General features: G+C 44.9%; 1 protein-coding gene across 1 annotated transcript; it reads right to left on the bottom strand.

Annotated features, from left to right (window-relative positions):
* Positions 1–2,712: 2,712 nt before the first annotated feature.
* On the bottom strand, positions 2,713–14,679 carry LOC146172948 (lysosomal acid lipase/cholesteryl ester hydrolase-like). Its single transcript, XM_084584514.1, has 9 exons — positions 14,519–14,679; positions 12,742–12,952; positions 9,883–9,997; positions 8,069–8,219; positions 6,809–6,901; positions 5,403–5,555; positions 4,702–4,773; positions 4,198–4,266; positions 2,713–3,447 (listed from the first exon to the last, which is right to left on the bottom strand). The coding sequence occupies exons 1-9, from the start codon at positions 14,636–14,638 to the stop codon at positions 3,193–3,195; spliced, it is 1,239 nt and encodes a 412-aa protein (XP_084440640.1). The 5' UTR covers positions 14,639–14,679; the 3' UTR covers positions 2,713–3,192.
* Positions 14,680–19,176: the final 4,497 nt, after the last annotated feature.

Genomic DNA, 19,176 nt, shown 5'->3' with positions numbered 1-19,176 from the left:
AATTTTTCTTAGGAAGGTAGAGCTCAGCTCTAAGAGAGCATGAACCACACACTCACTAGAATAAACAAAATTCAATGGTTGCTAAAAAGGGCACATAAAGCTGGCCTGAACTACAAGGAAGTTCTCGGCCATGCATGATTACACGTAAATTGTTACTGCTCCAAGTTTGAATTCAGCATGATAACATTCATGCACTGCATGCACGCTAACCCTAACTACGCTGAAGGTAACTTGCCATGCGAAGACTGACTGGTTGAAGTCGATGTTTACTAAACATACGACGTTACTTTTGTTTGTTTTTTTTCTTTCCCTTTGGTCAGGTCAAAAATAGGAATTTCGTGCTGTTTTCATTGCTTGCAAATAGACTTTTGTATGTTCGCACAGCTTTCTTGTTCTTAAAAGTGACGTGCACACTGCTGTTCCTAGGTGCCATCTATGATCTTCGCTGTCATCTTATTTTGAAACTTATGTTTGATGACGTTGTTATATTTCGTAACTGAAAAATGTCTGCTGGCCTCCTGGTTCACTTTCTGGTGGCCGCTGCCAGGGTCGCTTCCGACGCTTGACTAATGAATACGATGGCGGCAGATAACCACCATTCTCTTTGATAAATATTTATTTTAATAAAGCGAAGACAGAGACTTCTGTTCAGCAGAAAAGAGGGCATCGACCGTTTGTTGAGTAGCACACGTGACCAGTCAATTTCTGGAATCAAACATATATGCAAAGAGGACTTCTAATAATGTGAGTTATAGGTTGGCGCTGGTCTTAAACAAATTAACTCTTTAAAGAAACTTGTCTTGCAGAAAAAAATCTCGAAAATGTGAATCTGCAATAGAACCGATGGTCCTCGTGGTCACCTGCTTGGCACTCTTCCGACTATGCCAAGCAGGCACAAAAGCTTGTAGGGCTTCGTTACAAGTGGGAGTTTAAAAGCATTTCGTATGGTCTCGCACAAAGTTGCATCGAATAGCTGTATGCTATCACTCTGTGTGCATTTAGCAGTTCCAATTACGGCAGTTGTATTCAGGCGAGTACCAAAGTGCATGTTAATGGACATTTCGCATTATCCTTTCTTGATGTGACATGGTGACGCCGGCATGCGCCTCAGCCATTAGATATGCGTCGCTGATGAAGCACAATGAGTACAAACTTTTCTAAGTGCTGAACCTGCGTCTGGGGAAAACCTTCATTGTGGCCTCAACATCTTTCGTTAGGAGACGACCTTCTTGGCACAAACTGCTCGTTTTCGCTTGATTTCTCAGTGAATAAGCACTTCGAAAGACCACAGGTGCCTATCGCATTACAGCCTTAAGACAAAGATTAAGTACTATCCTTGTTTTCATCACAAGTTTCAGTATACTCGCGAAATCCTTGTATCGTTATGTCCTTCCACTGCGGTTTCTTGCTGCTGTCTGAGCACCGCAGGGCGAACCTGTGATAAGGACGCTTGACTGATCCAGAATGTCAATCTGCATTTAAAAGCACGACCCTCCTAATCACCTGGCCTGGCACGCTACAGACTCGACCATAAGCTTGTAAAGCTTCGTTAAGAGCAGGGGTTTAAACGTATGCCTTGTGGTCTTTCGCGCAAAGTTGCATCCTGCCGATTTATGCTAATTATTCTGTGCGTAATTGGCATTTGATGTAAATGAAGCTGAATCCTTGCCACAGCGACCGCGTTTCTATCAACCCGACCTTCACAAATCAATGAAAATGGCGCAGCCAGACGTCTATTGTGCAGATGTACATCCCGCCGAAAACTGATAAAAATCAACTTCACTTTAACTGTGCGATAAGCCGGCAAGCCAAACTCCTCACTCGTCACTTTTTGAATCCAGTGTGAACCTTGAAATGTGAGTGCGAGATCGCCACGGCGTCAGTGTTGTTCAAGAACCCTAGGTGGTCGAAATTATCCGGAGTCAATAGTGTTGCCGGAGCCACCTTCTTCGTGCGCATCTACCGAAGAAAGGTCCACCGCCGGGACAAAGAATACGCATGACATTCGACGTTTCTTTTCCTAGAAACTTTAGGTAAGGCCTGAGGCCAAAGTTTGTTCTAGAACCGAAGAAATCTAGACTGAAACTGCTGACCATAATGAGACATGTTTTAGGACAGACTATACAACTGATTCATCTTAAAACCAGCCAAAAATACAGAGCACAGAGAAGAGATTAGCCCAAGACCAGGCAGGCTTCGTCGTTCTGGGCTCATATCTACTCTGTGTCTTGTCTTTTGGCTGGTTTTAATATGAATCAATACTAACTCGCCCAGTCATCGACTTTGATAAAACTGGGACGGAACGGTGCATATCTGTCGGTGTACATGAGTTAACGATGCACAGATTCTCGGGGAAGATGCTTCTACTTCAGAATTTTCTTACTTGGCTGAATGATAACACATTGTGTGCCTACCTGCTGATAAAAATGGACGTTTTGCTTTTTTGGGTAGGTATGCGCATGGGTTGAAAGGTTTAGAGCTGTTCTGGATGCTTTGAGCAAAGGAAACGATGTGTAGATTGCAAATTCCAGACTAAGTCGAAAGGTTAGCTGGAAAGCTCAATTTAAATTGTCTCTCAGGTTTGACCAACAGCAGACAAGATAAGACAGGACCAGCCACGTATTGTTCGTAGAATGAAAACTATTTCAACTATTAATTCGGCACTCGCTCGCCGTCAAAGGGTGGTCATCAACAGAAGGAAATGCAGCTGGATTTCTTGTGTACGTTGGTTTTTTAATACCACATTTATCATCCAAGGAAAACGCCTCAAATATTTTCATCTGTTATTCAGTAACGAACGTTTCTCCCGGTTTCTCACTTACACTAAAAAGGCCTGTTCTTGAAATTAAGAACACCATAAACAAATCAAGCAGCTTATATTATATTGTGCTCTATTTCTTCAGTATTTGTTTTCGAGTCTGAAGCGGCCACAAGCCTTTTCAAGTGAGGACACATTTAGAGTCCCCTAATTGCAATGGTAGCATCCTTGTAGTTTCGTAGAAGAAAGTTTTACCTGCGACTGTCTTTCAATGATAAATAATTGAATTTCCATAAGATCCCTAGAAACAAATACTTGTATTCGGATGTCACAAAATATATAAGAAAATGATGTTGCTGGTCAACTGTGTGAGACAGTACCAACTTGATCGGTGAACTACTAACATTGTTTTTCACTCATCGATGCTACGTATCTCATGGATATTGAGAGGCGTGTTTTCGGATTAGGTCGATGGCGACGTCATGCAAGAAATCGTTGGCGTTGTATCCCAGCGCGAAGTCCAGATGACGCAGTGTTTTCTGAGGAACGACACGGTGAAGAATGGCCGTCTCCCCAAGCCTGGCCACCAAGTCAGCCACGTCCTGCGTGTCAGCTACAAGGTCGCCCTCTGACGAGAATATGGCGTAAGGAGAAGTGATACGCTCCAGTGGGTAGGGTGGGGGCGTCCTCTGCATGGTGGTTGAAGGAAACAAATTAGAAGCAAACACGACCATTATTATTGAGTGATTGTGTTTAAAGTGCTAACTCCGTGCGTTAAAACAGTTCTGTCATTCAGGCCTTTCAATAAGAGAATCAAAATATTTTATCAGCAGTGACACAACCAGTTTTTTTTTTTAATGATGTACGGCGATCTTGGTGTTCATGAATTTTAACACAATCATAACTTTCTATTTCTGCCATTTCATGCATATCTATTAGGCATTTTTTTTTCATCGGCGGTCATCCTGACAGTTTTGCTTTGGTATCTCCTTTTCTACCAAATAAACCAAGCCTTTTGTAAAAAAAAAAAAGCAAATTACGTAAACCTTAAAGGATGCGATAAGGAAAAAGCCTAAAAATGGCGTCGGGATTGTCCACTAAAACATGTGTCCTTAAATTGTGAACGATACTTTGGTTGTAAGTCATTGCAAGACCCATTGGACAGAGAGGCTTAATTTCGTTTCATCTATAGCACACATTTAATGGTGTGCTGTCGCAGTCAAGCCCATAAAATGGGGCTTCTTTCATGCTACCTGGATTAACTGCGCTGAAATTTTTTTTCCCTAATATTGCCTTCCTTAAACTAACAGCATGCGTTAAACATTAATTACAATGGGCAGCATTGTTTGTAGCTCTTATAGAGTTCATTTATGCTGTGTGCCCTAATATACAAATAAAAACCAAGGGGGTGGAGGCGCAATTAATAGGGTATAGCTTACCTGACCGTAACGCCACATGTTTTCCATTGCGCCGTGATCGTACATGACAAAGTTTTGTGCTCTATACACCTGGAAGTAGAGTAAAACAGTGTGTTTCATTCTTGGAAGCAGTAAGACTCTTCAAAAGCGGTCAAAATGTTTTTCACGTCAAGTGGTTCATATAAAGATAACTTTTCGGCACTTTCCTAAATCTTCGACACTCCGATGAAAGAAAAGCGGTCATAATTGTGACTGCGCTGCTAAACGCAGCGCGTTGCCAACTGTTTTAGACTTAACTAGCATTTAATTAAATTTCTTGATTAACAAAACAGCACGACGGAGACCCAAAATAAAAAAGTTAGGGTGTACTTCATCGGCATATGACTATTGTTCTCCTCGTCTTTAAGCGTGGCAAAGACAACTGCACAACAACTTTATTTAAACAAGCATCTATCATCGATATTTGTGCCCCCACGATATTTATGCTTCCAAAGGTCGGCTCTTTTCCAAGGTAGGTATACTTACTTGATAGTAGTGGCGCATATTTTGTATGGTCGTGCCAACAGGCCAGTGCCCAGCATACACGGGCATCCGAGTCTGTAAAACGGCAGTAGAGCACGGTTTAGTTAAGGTTTGAATGTCGTTTCTGTGAGAGCGCGAAAACATGACAAAAGCTTTCGTTTCCTTCAACATATATGCAGAGAAGCAACTAATCACTAAAAATGACTGTCTTCTTGAATATACGTAACTAGTTCATCACTTCCATTTACTGCCATCCACATTCATGTTGTCGGGTCGAACAGCAAGCATACATGGCCCTGCTCACGGCTCGTCTCTCCCGCCATGTCGGCAGTATATGGTCCAGACCACATCTTTACTGACCTTAATTGGTCTTGAAGTGGTCAGTGAAGTCAAGTAATACGCCGGTTTGGCTTAGACTATGCAAAACTCAAAAATGCATTTGCAGAGCAGTTTACACGATTTTTCTGGACAAGAAATTGCCGATTCCCTCTCGCACCACTAAATATCTCTATATCTCTCTGTTTCAACAGCTGTTGAGAAAATATTATGTTACTGCTAAGAAGATGCCACCACTTTTTTTTCTTTTCTTTTTCATTCTGTTTTATTATAACATCAGAACATGTGTGGAAACAGGAGAAGTCCAGGGATCTGATTCACCTTCAATGGTATGAGAGGCTCTTAAATCAATGATTTTCAATGCTTACCTCGTTAAGTTGATGTGGGCTGCTGAAGAGGGACAGGGTAACCACGATAGAGCAAACCTGACCAGTCACAACTTCACACAACCTGGTGAACACTCGTTGTAGACCGTCGGATGCTCCCAGGTAGGCTCCTCTCGAAAATGGGTCCAGCGCCCGCTGCACGAGAATCCAAATAATACTTTTCTGAATCCTTGCTTAGTCTAGTTGGTTGCTGCATATAAGTTAATTCTGTAAAACCATCCGTTCGCCTTGTAACCTGAATGTTCGCGGCTTAGACTCTCATCTTTAAGTTTTAAATGAAGCGAGCGCTGTCGGTATAAAAGTGCTTTCTTATTTTGCTCAATGTGCAACCCATCTTTGCGATGAACGTGAATGATTTGTACGTCGCTAACACGACGTGTGCCATAAGTGAGGGTGTAGTTTTCATGTTAGGCAAAATGTGCTGTTCGATCTTCGGTGAGCGTGCAGGTTATGCATTCCGTTAATGTGCTGCATTCGTCTTCAGTGCGCCTGACATGTTCCGTAATCGTCCCTTATTTCTCCTCTGTAAATGTGCGTGTTTATCTTCAAAAAACCTATTTCAACGCACGTATCCAGGTAACATTCAGCCTCATTAAATTTCGCCAGCTAAACGCAGTGTTTTTTTTTTTATTGCTGCAGCACAAAGACGAAGAGGAGGCGAGTACACGAAATCAGCGTTGATTTACAACTGACTGCAGTTGTAAGTTAGCGCAGTGTCTGCGTACTCGTTTTATCCTCATCTTTTGTGCAGCATCGATAATGTCAAACCAACATGCACAAGCTTATACCTCGTCTATTTTTTTTATTCAGGTGATATGCATTGTGGAATGAACTACTATGGGGGAAATAACTGCTGTGGTGCATTTCACGAGTTCTTTTGAGAAAACGAGCGCCTTTTAAGCAAGAAATGTACTTAATTACTGGTCACACACGAAGCGAATCATAAATAAGCGTTTCTCATTCAAGCATGAATGTGTTCGACTCATATCATATCGTTGCTTTCTTTTCAACTTGTATTTCCTCCTTCCTTTCAATTTGACTACAAAAAACAATGTCCACGTACTATCAAATGCTGGTGACTGTGGTACTACTGCTGCCTGTCGTGCTTACGAGAGTTCCCGAGGTGGATTGCTTGTGCAAGACATCTTTGGTTGCGTCGATCTGCGGGAGAACTAAGAACTAACTGCGAACTGAATTCATATTAAACGGGGACCATTCCAAGTTTTGCTTCTTTGTTTGTTTGAGGGGCCGCCAACGTGCTTTAAGAAAGGCACCAAAATTGCCAAAAAAGTATAGAAGCCGACGAAACAAGCCTACCTCTTCTGCACATACAGCGGATTTCGCATGCCAGGCACTATGCTATAAAACCTCGCGCAAACACCACTCACCAACACGGGTGGAAGGATGGGCAGCGCCAATGAGAGAGGAGGTCCCGCGTGGGTCAGGTTTGCCACAGGACCGTACGCAATGACGAGGTCGACCTACGCCAGAATAAACAAAGAAATCGGGTTGTGCATACCGTACGGGACACAACAGTCCCTGCTATGTGCGAGAGAGTCAGAACGCTGGTGTTAGGAATGACGGGAAATCAATGGCAATAAGTTTTCATAGCCAGGTTTTGTCTATGCTAAGCGCCCTTATAGTCCTTGAACACCAGGCTTCGCGGGCCTCTCGTGTTTTAATGTATCGAAACACCGGAAAATACATCTATAGTGATAATGAAAAAAAAAAAGCGGGTTACCTTTCTTTACACTACTGGTGCCAACAAAACCTTTCGAAACGCGAATCTCACTATAAACTTCAATGTCCTTGAATGTTTTGAAACGCAGCCTGTAATCAAAAGCGCCACTTACAGGCCATCTGGTAATGAAGCGTTTTCTCGGTCTCCCTCTATCGGAGAAATATTAGAGGGAGCCTCCATTTCAAGGGTATTTCAAACAGGTATTTACAAACAACCTGCATCTCGGTGCTGTCAGACCTAATTCTATTCGTCAGAAATATGCGCGGGTAAAATCATTGGCTCACTGTTTTAAAGCTGTTTCATTTTCCCGCCAAACGCGTACCGAACAAGAGGAACATGATCTTAACTGCTGTAGCCTTCGAGAAACAGCGCGCACACGTTCTGGATTACACTGATCTTAGCCTACTGTCCTCTCTCCTGACTTTCTATCCACCAAGCTTCGAACGTTCTTCTGTCAGCAACTAATAGCAACTATTAGTACCTCGAAAAAGAAATCGTGTGCGACGCGATCGATGCCTATGAACTGAGACGACACCGCGGGCACCGGACAATGGACACCTGCCAACAAAGTACTAAGTTGCGGCCTGACAATACGAGCATCAGTTCAGTTCAGTCGTTCAGTCGTGTCCGACTCTTCGTGACCCTATAGACCATATCACGCCACGATTTACGGTCTGTCACTATCTTCCTAACATCACATAACTTCATCTGCAGCGCCTCGAGGATGCCATCTAACCATCGCGTTCGCTGCCTACCCCTTCTCCGGTAACCCTCAACCTTTCCCAGCATCAAAGCTTTCTCCAGCGACTCCTCTCTTCTCATCAGATGACCAAAGTAGCTAAGCTTTAACTTTAGAATTTGACCATCCAATGATACCATGTATGTAATTAAGTCAACGATTGCTCACTTTGTCGTTGTACTCTGGCCTTGAGGACAGCAGGACGAGCGTGGTGACGGCTCCCTGGGACAGCGCCACGAGGGTGAGCTTGGGAGCACCGGTCACTTTAAGAACGTGGTCGATGGTTGCGGCCACGTCGTAGCGGCCAATGTCATCGAAGCTGCACCCACAGGTCAAGCAGTTAACAGTGGTGAGCTTTCTATCGACTTCGCCGATTATTAATAGGTGTGTTCAAGATGCATCGATCTAATTAAAAATGCTAATCCTGAATAGATTTCGATACAAGTCCAGAATTTAAACTTTTGATGCATCGCAGAAATTCGCTTTTGAAGTTTGTTCTGCGTGTTTCAACGAGTAGTTAAAAAGGGTCCGTTTCCGTGTTGCGCCGCCGTTCAATTCCTTCTATCGGATGTGTTTGAAAATAACTGTGAGGCGAGTGTGGAGTATTGTAGGATATTGTAGGACAATATTGGTATAAATAGGTTAGTTTTGATTTTGTGGGGTTTAGCGTTCGAAAGCGACTCCGGCTATGAGAGACGCCGTAGTGGAGGACTCCGGAAGTTTCGAACACCTGGGGTTCTTTAACGTGCACTGACATCGCACAGCACACGGACGCTTTGCTTTCCGCCTCCATCGAAAAGTGGCCGCCGAGGCCGGCATTCGATCCCGCGTCCTTAGGAAAGTCGAGCGCCTTAACCAGTGCGCCACCCCGGCGGGGCATATTGGTATAAATAGCCTAAGTTTCCGGTGCATAACAAAAGCTTGCTTTTGAAGTTTCTCTTGCGCATAGAATGAAAAAGCAAGACCTTCCACTGAAAAAAATGTACGTTTTTAACTGCTGCTGTAAAAATTGTAAGGTATTAATGTGAACATATTGATAGAAAGGGCCTAAGCGTCCCATGCGTACCAAACGTTTGTTCCTGAAGTTCGTTCAGTGTATATACGCTAAAAAAAAAAAAAAATTGCCCCGCTGCCACAAAAAGCTATCTGGGGCGATTTTAAAATATAATAACAAGAAACTAGAACCTGTCGATAAAAGATCTTCGGATATAATGATTTCTATAGTGGCGTTAAACAATAAGGGTAGTAAGACCCTTTTTCATAAAATATGCAATGCCTCTGGGTAGAGGCACAGAAATAGCCAAGTAAAACGAAAAGAGTATTTCAGCACTTTACTGAAACAAGACGTAGACTGCAAGCGTCGAAATTACTAACCATAAAAGGAACATATACTAATTTCAGGGTCTTATGATTGGGAAATATATGGTACGCGCTTGGATAAAAAAAAAAATATAAATAGTGCGCAACAGGCGAGGTCGAGAACAATAGCTATAGGAAAGGACGCAGAGTCGCAACTGAGTGTGCATAATAAAAATGATGGAAAGAGGAAGGCCGCTATTTGTCTCAATTTCCATGAACATCATTTGAAATTCTACAGTCGATTTTTCTAAAGCTCTTTTCGGCCCTATTTTTCCAGATTTTTATGAGGCTACGTTCACAGGAAATCGATATACTCGAGATACAGTGTAGTCACAAAGAGAGGTAAATTTCAGCAATCAAATTCAATTGGGTATTCGAGACTTCATGTTATACGTTTCCCGTTCTGCTATACATATGCTTCGGCTCATTTGTCAATGAATAGTGCAATTTCTGCCTTACTAGAGCTAACACACCCACATATTTGCATAAACTGCTTCACGAAGATCTTTCTGAATAAAAAATGGCGCCTCGCATTTTGTGCATTGAGGTGCTCGGATTCGCTTTCAAGTGCGTGGCGTCCGAAGGAATGTGAATCCAGTGACGTAGGGAAAACTGCCACGTGCCTCCATCGCCAGTACTTGGGGTCCTTTTGCGAGAGAGTCTTGTGCTTGCTATACGGCCTCGCCTCTCTTGAGTTCATGGCCCATACATCGAAGCCAGCGTCGGCGAACAGAAATCCTATAAATGCCAGAACCAACAACACATGATTAATTATTCTTGTATCGAGGGCCCACAAAAGGTTCAGTGGGCTCACTGAAAAAGGTAGGCGTTATGCAGCAACATATGACATTGTCTTGTGCTTCAGGAATGGGGACAGGATTGAGGGATTGTCTGGGTAAGAAAGCCTGGGAGGGATTACCCGACGGAAGGCGTGGTCATGCGAGGTTGAGGCAAGATATGGTCTTGGTATTTAATGTTGTAAGGACGGGCTTGGTGGACAACCCATTAATTGTCGGTTAGCCATGCCATCGTGCAGCCGTAAGATAATGAATAATTAAACTCATAATGGCTTTTTTTTCTTCGCAGTTTCCTTTAAGTGTCATGCATGCCGCAAACGGCCGCAAGTATCCCAGCAATCAACGAATCTCCGCATGCTCGCCCGAAAAGGGTCAAATGCCCCCGTGCAACGTTTTCAAACATTTCTAAATGGCATAGGTGGAACAGAGAAACAAACAAAAATAATTGATTCCTTTAAGATTCAAGAAAGGCTTTTTTTATTAAATATTCTGTGAAATAAAACATCAATGAAAACCAAAACAGCTCATTGCAATTGCAAACTGGTGATTTTTAAGACATTTCGCGCCACAAACCCCAGGGAGGGGAGACTATGCATGCCTTTGCACTTTTTGGTGTAGAAATTCGCGCGAACAGCAAAAGGGAACTGTTAGCATCTCGGCGTACGGCATCTCGTGTGGGCTGTCGCCACAGCGAGGCAGGCAGGTGGCGACCGGCTACAAAACAAGCGGAAACCTAAGTTGCCTCGCTAAACTTGAATACTTTTTTTTTCTCTATATAAAGTGCAGTGTGCAATTAGTGCAATGTTTGAGCTCATAGCAAGCGCATATTATATTCAGATCGCATGAGTGGTATGATATTTGTTTAAATGTCACACCTTATATAGCTGATGTAGATTTATAGTAGTAAATGGAGCACATCCAAAACATTGGCGCACTGCTGTACCAATTATGTCAATACTTTTGGGGGTAGCTATTCGTGAAATTCTTACCACATCAATGGTGCTTTTCCCCTAAAGTAAATCGAATAACTAATTTTTTTATGCAACTTCCAATATTTTTTCATCATGAAGCAGCTGGTAAAAATACATATACATGATGCAAACAAATCATCTCTTCTCAATCAGACCTTAATCGATCAGCTATGAAGCTAATAACCTCAACCCTGACACAGTATATTTTTGAAAGATAAAGTAAAAAAAAAAATACTGCATTGACACGGAGAGCTAGGGAAAACGAAATAAACGGCAAACGCAGAAATACCAAGCCGGAAACAGCGCATAGTTTTTTAAGTGATTGGAACAGCGCCAATTATTTTGGGGCCCTTTCGTACAATGCCGCTCGAGATCATTTCCGTTTTCTTTTCTTTTTGTTTCCCTCCATACTTGCTTTATTTTCTCTTTCCTTCCTTCCTTCCTTCTGTCTTCCTTAGTGTTTTGTTTCCATTCATTTCTTTCCTTTATTTCCTTCCTTCTCTCCTATTACTTCCTTTTCCCTTCTCTCAATCAAGGCCTAGGCTGAGCCAACGCGCAAGGCATGAGAGTTAAGCAATTGTTTTCTTCGTAACGACATCACCTCATATCTGTTGCTCAAATTGTCGCTCGAAGACGCACGTGGTTGATGTAAGCGTGTAGATATGTGGGCAATGCAGTGATCCTTTCCGCTTGCTACAATCGCCCAATTAAAGGCGTACAAAGGAGAAATTCTGCTATCGTGAACCCACCCGCACGAACCAATTAACGGAGCACATTTCAGCAACATATGTTTGTTACCATACTACGGTGCCAACTCCTGCAACGTTTAGGAGCGGTGCGGACTAGGAACATTGGAAAAGACGTGTTACATACACCTCCACAGCGAAACAGTGCACACTCAAGGCCCAGTGGCCAAAGTGATGAAAGCGGCTTACTGTCGCGACTAATCATGGCGAAGAAGCGTTAGTTCATGAGGTTACCGAGCTGTGATTATTATCCCCTTTCTGTTATAATCTTTGATGAAGTAATGATATTTTATTTCAGCCAAAGCGTGACAGCACTAACCTGACACTAACTAACATGAGGTAGGACTAACCAGAAGCCGAAACAAAGATGCAACGCGACACCTAAAATGCATAAAAGGGCCGAACACTTCTGCAGAAGAAAGAGGTCCGACATATTAAAGATACACTAAAATCATATTATCCCAAGCAGAACGACTGAACGTTTTCAGAAAGCTGCTTTGTAAAATGTGCAAGCGCTGTATTTGGACAAGCAGGTGCAATCATGTATATAAAAGATGAATTAAAGAATATGTTACTTGATAAACAGTTTAGGACGTAAAATTTCGCGAACATGATGAAAACATTGTGTTAGCGTCGCTAAATTACTGTGCATACAAATAATGGAGATAGCTTTTGCAGCACAAACACTGACAGAAAGACGGCTCGCACCGCTACAGACTGCTTTATGATAGGCCGGAGACTAATGCAGTTAACATTTGAAAGAACGAAGGTGTGAAAGTGGTTATGAGCCAGACTGACCGCATCAGTCCAAGGTGACAGGTGGGGAGTGCCAAGTTTTGTAAAGACAGAAAGCCATGCCATCAAAATTGCCCGAAGAACCAAGTACTGTCGCACATCTCGTTTCCAGCTTGTGGTTCAAATGAGTAAAAGAATATTAGCAAAACATTTTCTAACACAGAAAAACTTGCCTGGTGTCTGAGAAGGGTAGTTCAAGAACCAGACGTCAGCAGCGCTGCAGAATACGGGCAGCAGGAGAATGGGATAGCGTGGTGTAGTGCTCTCAGCCGACGCGTTGACGCTGCGACCGTGGGGGATCCTGTCCACTTCAAGCACGTAGCCATCATCGGTAGTCGCGTAACTGATCTCGCAGGGGTAGCCGTGGTACTTGATCAGCTCGCACTACGTTCGCAATGTTGCATGCGATATCCAGATATTAGCGCTTTGTTTAGTGGTCTTCACTGAATTTAGATAAAAACACCGGAGTGGAACACTCGCTTCCGTTATCGAAAAGCCATTGTTAATAAGGCGCGTCACTGAACATGAAAAGTCAATGGTTCGAGCAAGACAATCGTAGCATGAATCCACGTCCCTCTTTTCAAACCTCTGAAGTTATCTTCTTTAGAATACCCCCTTCACTTTCTATTTTCGATATTCATTTGATGACAATCTATCCAACATCAATTGCATTTCTTAGCGTTCATTGCTTTACCATATAAGAGAGAGTTCTTAAGCCGTTTTCAAGCGGCGCTCTATACGTCACCATCGAGAGCTGTAATTAGTCAAAAAATATGTGGTGGGCAATGGTTTACGAGAATATAAGTACTATGGACTCATATAAAGTCACACATGTGTTTTACAACGGCAGTTTCCACAGAGTTAGCTGCATGTAGTATTCTGTGTTTATGTTCTAGACTAATTTGGGTAAATCTGTACTCTATCAAGGCAACAATGGACACCAGGAAACTTATTTGTCTTTAATATGCAGGGGGCTGTTTCCTAGCCTATATAGATTTTTCATTTCAAATCTTTGAAATATGAATGTCAAACCGGAGACAATAAATCCGGAGTAAACTAGAGCTATAAAGAGGCAAACCCTTATTTCACTAATTACCTTATATCATTCGCTTAATGCACAACATCCAAATTGGAGGCCATAAATATTGAAAACATACCCAAGTTCTTCATTGCGTTTCGAGATAATGAGCCTAAAATTTATCGCTCGAAACAAGCCGGTATCGAAACAAACCTCGCAGCGCGTACCGGAGGTAAAATAGCGCACAACTTCATTCCTGGGGACGCGTTTAAAGACTGAAATGTCAAAAAAATTTCTCTCTCATCAGAATGGCGCTTTGCTCTTAACTTCCCTAAAGTTTGCCTCCGACGGTAACGCGAAAAGAAATTCGGACAGGCGCCTGACAAAAAATACCTTGACCTTGGTCCTTAAACGCTCTCCTCAAGGTACAGTAGTGTTGTCCTTGTTCTGTTTCCAGCTTGTGTCATGCGGTTTATTTCGATATCGGATCGTTTAGCGAGCATTGTTTCAAGTTAGAAAATTCAAGCGGTGGTGCCAATTTAATTTTTCTTTAAGTGGCTTTGTCTACAATGACTGTAGCTTCCAATCCGGCAACAAAAATAAAACAAGTAGGTAGTAATTTCTAATTAGTCGACTTTTAGCTGCACTCCATCAAGGATGTAGAGTCTTTCCGTACAATCTGCCTGCGTATGCATCGCATTTGCACGAATATCTTACAGATTTTACAACACACATTTTCTCTCCAATAATAAGCAGCCCCCCTCTAATAATAATAGGCTGCATTTGAGCATGTATTGATTGCTACGTTCCGAAGTTTAGCCCAAGTAAGACACGGTTACGTTACTTGGCGACAGGTAAATCCTATCACGACTAGAATACGCATTACCCTCACATTAACGCGACAGTTAAAATGCTCTAAATGTCGTGCTTACGGGACTTAGGCGAGCCTGCAGAACCAGTTCATCTTCGGCGCTCGCTACAGACAGTGCAACGGTTGCCAGCACGAAAAAGGCAAAAGGCCCCGACGCAGACCTGCCGCTCCTGGCTCCCATGTCAGCTTCTGGGCCTTTGCTCGACGAGACAGTGCATGGAGTGTTCCTCTGAGTCGATCGTTCCTCTGGGCTTCTTATTAGTAGCGACGCTGTTCTTATCAGTGTGCACTCTTGCCTGCATCCGTCCGGCGCTTTAACGCTTTGATTTCCGTTGCCACAAAAGCAAAACAGGACAAAGGAACGACGTTGATTCACTGTGAATGGGCTGAGGAATTTGCTGAATTGTTCTGAAAAACACGTCGATAGCATTCACAAATGTGCTGTGTGGATGTGCTCCTCCGCGATAGGTTTAGCCTTGTTTTGATTCGGTGCGCTGTGAGAAACCTCGCGATTTCAAAAAGGCACGTGCGAGCGCTGCACATTCCGCGAGAGCAAACAAGTGGTCAGAGAGGACCCCAACTTACGTGTCATTATCGATAGAGGGCTTTGGGCTCGTCTTTAAGAATCTATATTCGCCGGTAAACTAAGTCTGGGAGAACTTGTTCCTGGGCAAGTGGGTTACATTCTATTCTTAATATTTACAGGCGCTAATAACACTGGACAAACACAGGCGCTTCGTCCCGTCATTTGCACTGTGTTTGTCCAGTGTTATTCGCGCCTTTAAATATTAAGAGTGGAAACTAAGCCTGCTGAGACTGCTGACGCGCACAGAAATCGTGTAGGCGAATGTTCTCAGGCAAGCAAATTGACAATAAAGTTCAGGAACCGATCGAACTGTTCAAATTGATGCATAATTTCACGAGCAAGATCGTATAACCAAAAGAAAGTAATTGAGTGTTATTTGGGTAGGGTAGGTTCGAACCCAGGACTTACAGGTTGCGAGGTGGACACGCTGCTAATAGGGTGCGAAGTAACTTTTATAATTTATTGTCTACTTTGATATTTGAAAGAGAAGTGACGAAAGTAAACACGCTTGGGTGAACTCTTGACTGACACGATACCCTAAAATCTCTTCAGCTGTGCCAAACCATCAAGCACATCAACACAGTCCTTTGGTTCACGCTCAATGAAATGATCACCTACGGCTCGGACTTCATCTGCCTTGCTAAGCTTGTTGTTGTTGTTGTTGTGGCTGTAGGAAGAAGGAAAAGAAAATGCACGGGCCTGCTACTGGCTCTGTATACCTGAGCCACCTCCGCTGCCTCGTGCGGACAGAAGGAAAAAGAGGGAGAGAAAGACGCGTGCCGCAGTGGCGGGTGCAATGACGGCCTACAACAGATAAAAATCGGTGGCTGGCTAGCCCCCGCCGCAAGCGGTGTTGACCTACCATCCCAGCCCCATAGGGCCAGTAGCTGCTCTTGCTAAGCTTCATCGTAGTTTTCAACAAGCTGTGAAGGCACAGAGGCTCATTTGCATCAAATAGAATGTCATCTGTGTCGAGAAATAACGCGAATCTTACACCATGCGGATCTAAAAGCAACTATTTTAATAGCCACTCGACAACATCCCCGAAAACATAAATAGACGAATTCCTTCAATCCAGGAACATGTTCAGTTTTTCCAACTTTCTTACATGTAGTTAGGACGAGGAAGATTAGCTGTCTGTGTAACTAAAGGGCTTTTCTCGTGTATCTTTTCTCGTATATATATATATATAGGCGAGGTGTCGGATCAACGCGTCGTCCAAGTTTATTAGCATTCGATTGCTGACCCTGTCTGGACCTGCAGCAGTCTTTGTTCTCAGTCAAAGCTGGCTCGCGCGATGCATTGCGGCAACGGCAGCTCACTGCGCCCACTAAAATCGCTAGCTCCGTGGTAGAGCATCCACCTCGGCTTCGGGAGGTGATGTGTTACACTCACGTTACCCACCGGATACACATCGGTTTCTTCATAAGGGTACAAGGTGCCACTCGACCTGGTAATCGGCTTCTCAGGATACTGGGCTTGAAAAAAGCGCCTGCGCCGTTAAATCCTTTCACTTTGAGCTTTGATGAAAAATGGACACATAAGTGTCTTAAGGTTGTCTGACGGCGGAACGAATCACTGACCCATCAGCGCAACGCCGACCATCTGACCGGGGAAATCTTGTGCTCATCGGGAAAGCAGAGGGTATCCGGCGGCACCAGGGATCGAACGTACGTGGTACCTTCCAAATGCAAGGCGGACGCTCTGCCATAATGGCCACCGCATTGGTGGCCAAGTGGTTCTTCTTTTCTTCGGAAAGTGACCAAAACGTTGGAGCTTCGCGACTTTACATCACTTGGCGCCTTCTTCCTTGCACTCACCTATACTGAGGAAAGGAGACTGTGGCCAAGCTTCTCGCTTGCTCTCATTGACCGCGAAGAGCGGGAACAAACCCCGTGCTCTGTACGTCCGCCAAGTAACAAGCAGGAGTCAAGCTTGTCTACCTGTACTTTTTAAGGCGAAAACCTTTCCTGATTTTTGGTCAAAATTCCTCGTGCGCACCAAGGAACGCCACGCGACAGGCGCGACGGTGTACCATCCAATCTCACACGAGCACTGCAGCAAACGCATGCCAAGGAAAGAAAATTTCCACTGCGCGGCACCAGTCCTGGCCTTGCTAGCAAAAGCTATACAAATGTCGCGCGATGTACCGTGAGCCATGTCCCAGGCTTCTGCATTTCTCGATCCAGTGCAGATTCTGCAGTGCTCTTGCAATTCTTTTTAGCTTTAGCTACACTGGGGCCGAGGTTGAGCAGTTTCGCGTGGCTCCTGGAGAGCCGAGCTGCTCAAGCCCGAGGAGCAGTGACGTTCACAGCCGCGCACTCCGCCATCGCCGCGCGCCCGTGCGTGCGTCTCGCGGGGCTGGCGTTTAGTTTGGCGCCGGCGCTGTGCGCTGCGCTGGAGCCGCTTGATAGCGCCGCGCATGCGCAGGAGGTATCAGTGGAGGTATATATATATATATATATATATATATATATATATATATATATATTGTTACGGACTTGTTCTCAAACAGAGCACGGAGGAAGAAAGAAGGAAGAGGAAGAAGAAGTGTGCATGCCCGTTCGACCTTTGTCTGGTGGCACTTGTGTCGTCCCCGCTAGCCGTGTGTACCTAGCGTACTGAACCGACTAGAACGTCTCCGTCGCGACGCTCAGGGCGTAACATTGTGGTGGAGGTGCGGGGTAACGATCCCTGGCGCTACAGACAGCACCGACACAACTGGAGCCTCGCCGGAGTCGTCGCCTTGCGGGCCTCGAACCGCAAACCAGCGCCATGCAATCGGCCAATGACCCGCAAGCAGCCCGTGGTGACGCGGTGATCCAGGCTGAAGATCGGCCTGCGGGTGCAGCGAACAGTTCTTCGCATCACTATCGGGAGCCCCGGACTTTCGCGGGAGCGGCAGGCGAGGACGTTGACGAGTGGTTGACCCACTACCAACGGGTGAGCCGCTACAATCGATGGGACGCCGCCGCTAAGCTCGCAAACGTGGTTTTTTTTCCTAACCCATACCGCTCTTGTTTGGTTCGAAAACCACGAAGACTCTCTTACCACCTGGGATCGTTTCGTTACAGAATTGCGGCAGTGCTTCGGTGACTGTCTTGCACGAAGGAAGCGAGCTGAACACACGCTTACGCACAGAGCTCAGCTACCTGGAGAAACATGCACAACTTACATAGAGGAGGTCCTGAAGCTATGTAAAACTGCAAGCGCTAATATGACCGAGGAAGATAAAGTAGGACATCTTCTGAAGGGCATCGCAGATGATGTTTATAATTTTCTAATTGCCAAAGGTGACCTGAACGCCGTCTGTGATGTCATTCGGCATGTTCGCACATTCGAGACATTGAAGACTCGTCGCATAACTCCAAAATTTGGGCGGCTCGCCAACGTTCCATCTGTGGCGAGCATTGAAGACAACTTCATGGACTTGTCGTCGACGATCCGGCAAATAGTTCGTGAGGAACTGCAGCGGTTTGAGCCCCCTGTACGGTCTCCATCATCTTTGCCCTCTGACGTACGTTGTCGGCTCTCGAGGGCCTCCCTCCTTGCTCCCGTCGATGCCTGTTGTGAATTCTATCAATACGGCACAGGCGGACGCTTACTCCAACAGCCCGACGCCAAGGTTCGATAGCCCTGGTCACCCGCCTCGCTACGACTCGCGCCCGACTAACTTCTTGTCGCCCTATGATCAGCACTATGAGTACCATCCTCAACCACCACCTGCTCGCTATTTCCGGCGTCCAACCCGAAGACCTGAAGATGAGTTTCGCTACCCAATGCACCCTGTCTCCTCGGAGCCCTCCAGGGAACAAGTTTTTCGTCGCACAGCCCCCGTGTGCCGACGCTGCGGCATTGAGGGGCACATAGCTCGATACTGCCGCAGCCGCCCACTCACCCGTTACGATCGGCCCGTCCAAAATGCTCCGCCACGTAACCGTTTCTACGACTCTAATTGGCAATGGCCCCCATCTTCGTATGAATATCCCCAGACCAATGGACCGCGCAACAACTCTCCTGCTTCCGAACGAAGTGTCTCCCCACCACCTGCTTCTTCTGCGCGCCGCTTTCCGTCACCACGGCCACGAAGGCGGTCGGCATCGCCTTTGCCGGAAAACTAGTCAGCGCGGCTG

The sequence above is a fragment of the Amblyomma maculatum genome, chromosome 11, assembly GCF_055883805.1.
Source record: "Amblyomma maculatum isolate TAMU_Amacu chromosome 11, ASM5588380v1, whole genome shotgun sequence".
In the NCBI taxonomy this organism is placed as follows: domain Eukaryota; kingdom Metazoa; phylum Arthropoda; class Arachnida; order Ixodida; family Ixodidae; genus Amblyomma; species Amblyomma maculatum.
The sequence above is the reverse complement of the archived record's forward strand: the minus strand, read 5'-3'. Positions and strand labels throughout refer to the sequence as shown.

Coding starts and splice junctions, on each gene's coding strand:
- LOC146172948 (XM_084584514.1), bottom strand. CDS start 14,638: ATGGGAGCCAGGAGCGGCAGGTCTGCGTCGGGGCCTTTTGCCTTTTTC. Junction 12,953..14,518: donor TGCAGGCTCGCCTAAGTCCC/GTAAGCACGACA, acceptor TTGCGAACGTAG/TGCGAGCTGATCAAGTACCA. Junction 6,902..8,068: donor GGCCAGAGTACAACGACAAA/GTGAGCAATCGT, acceptor ATTCTGGCGTAG/GTCGACCTCGTCATTGCGTA.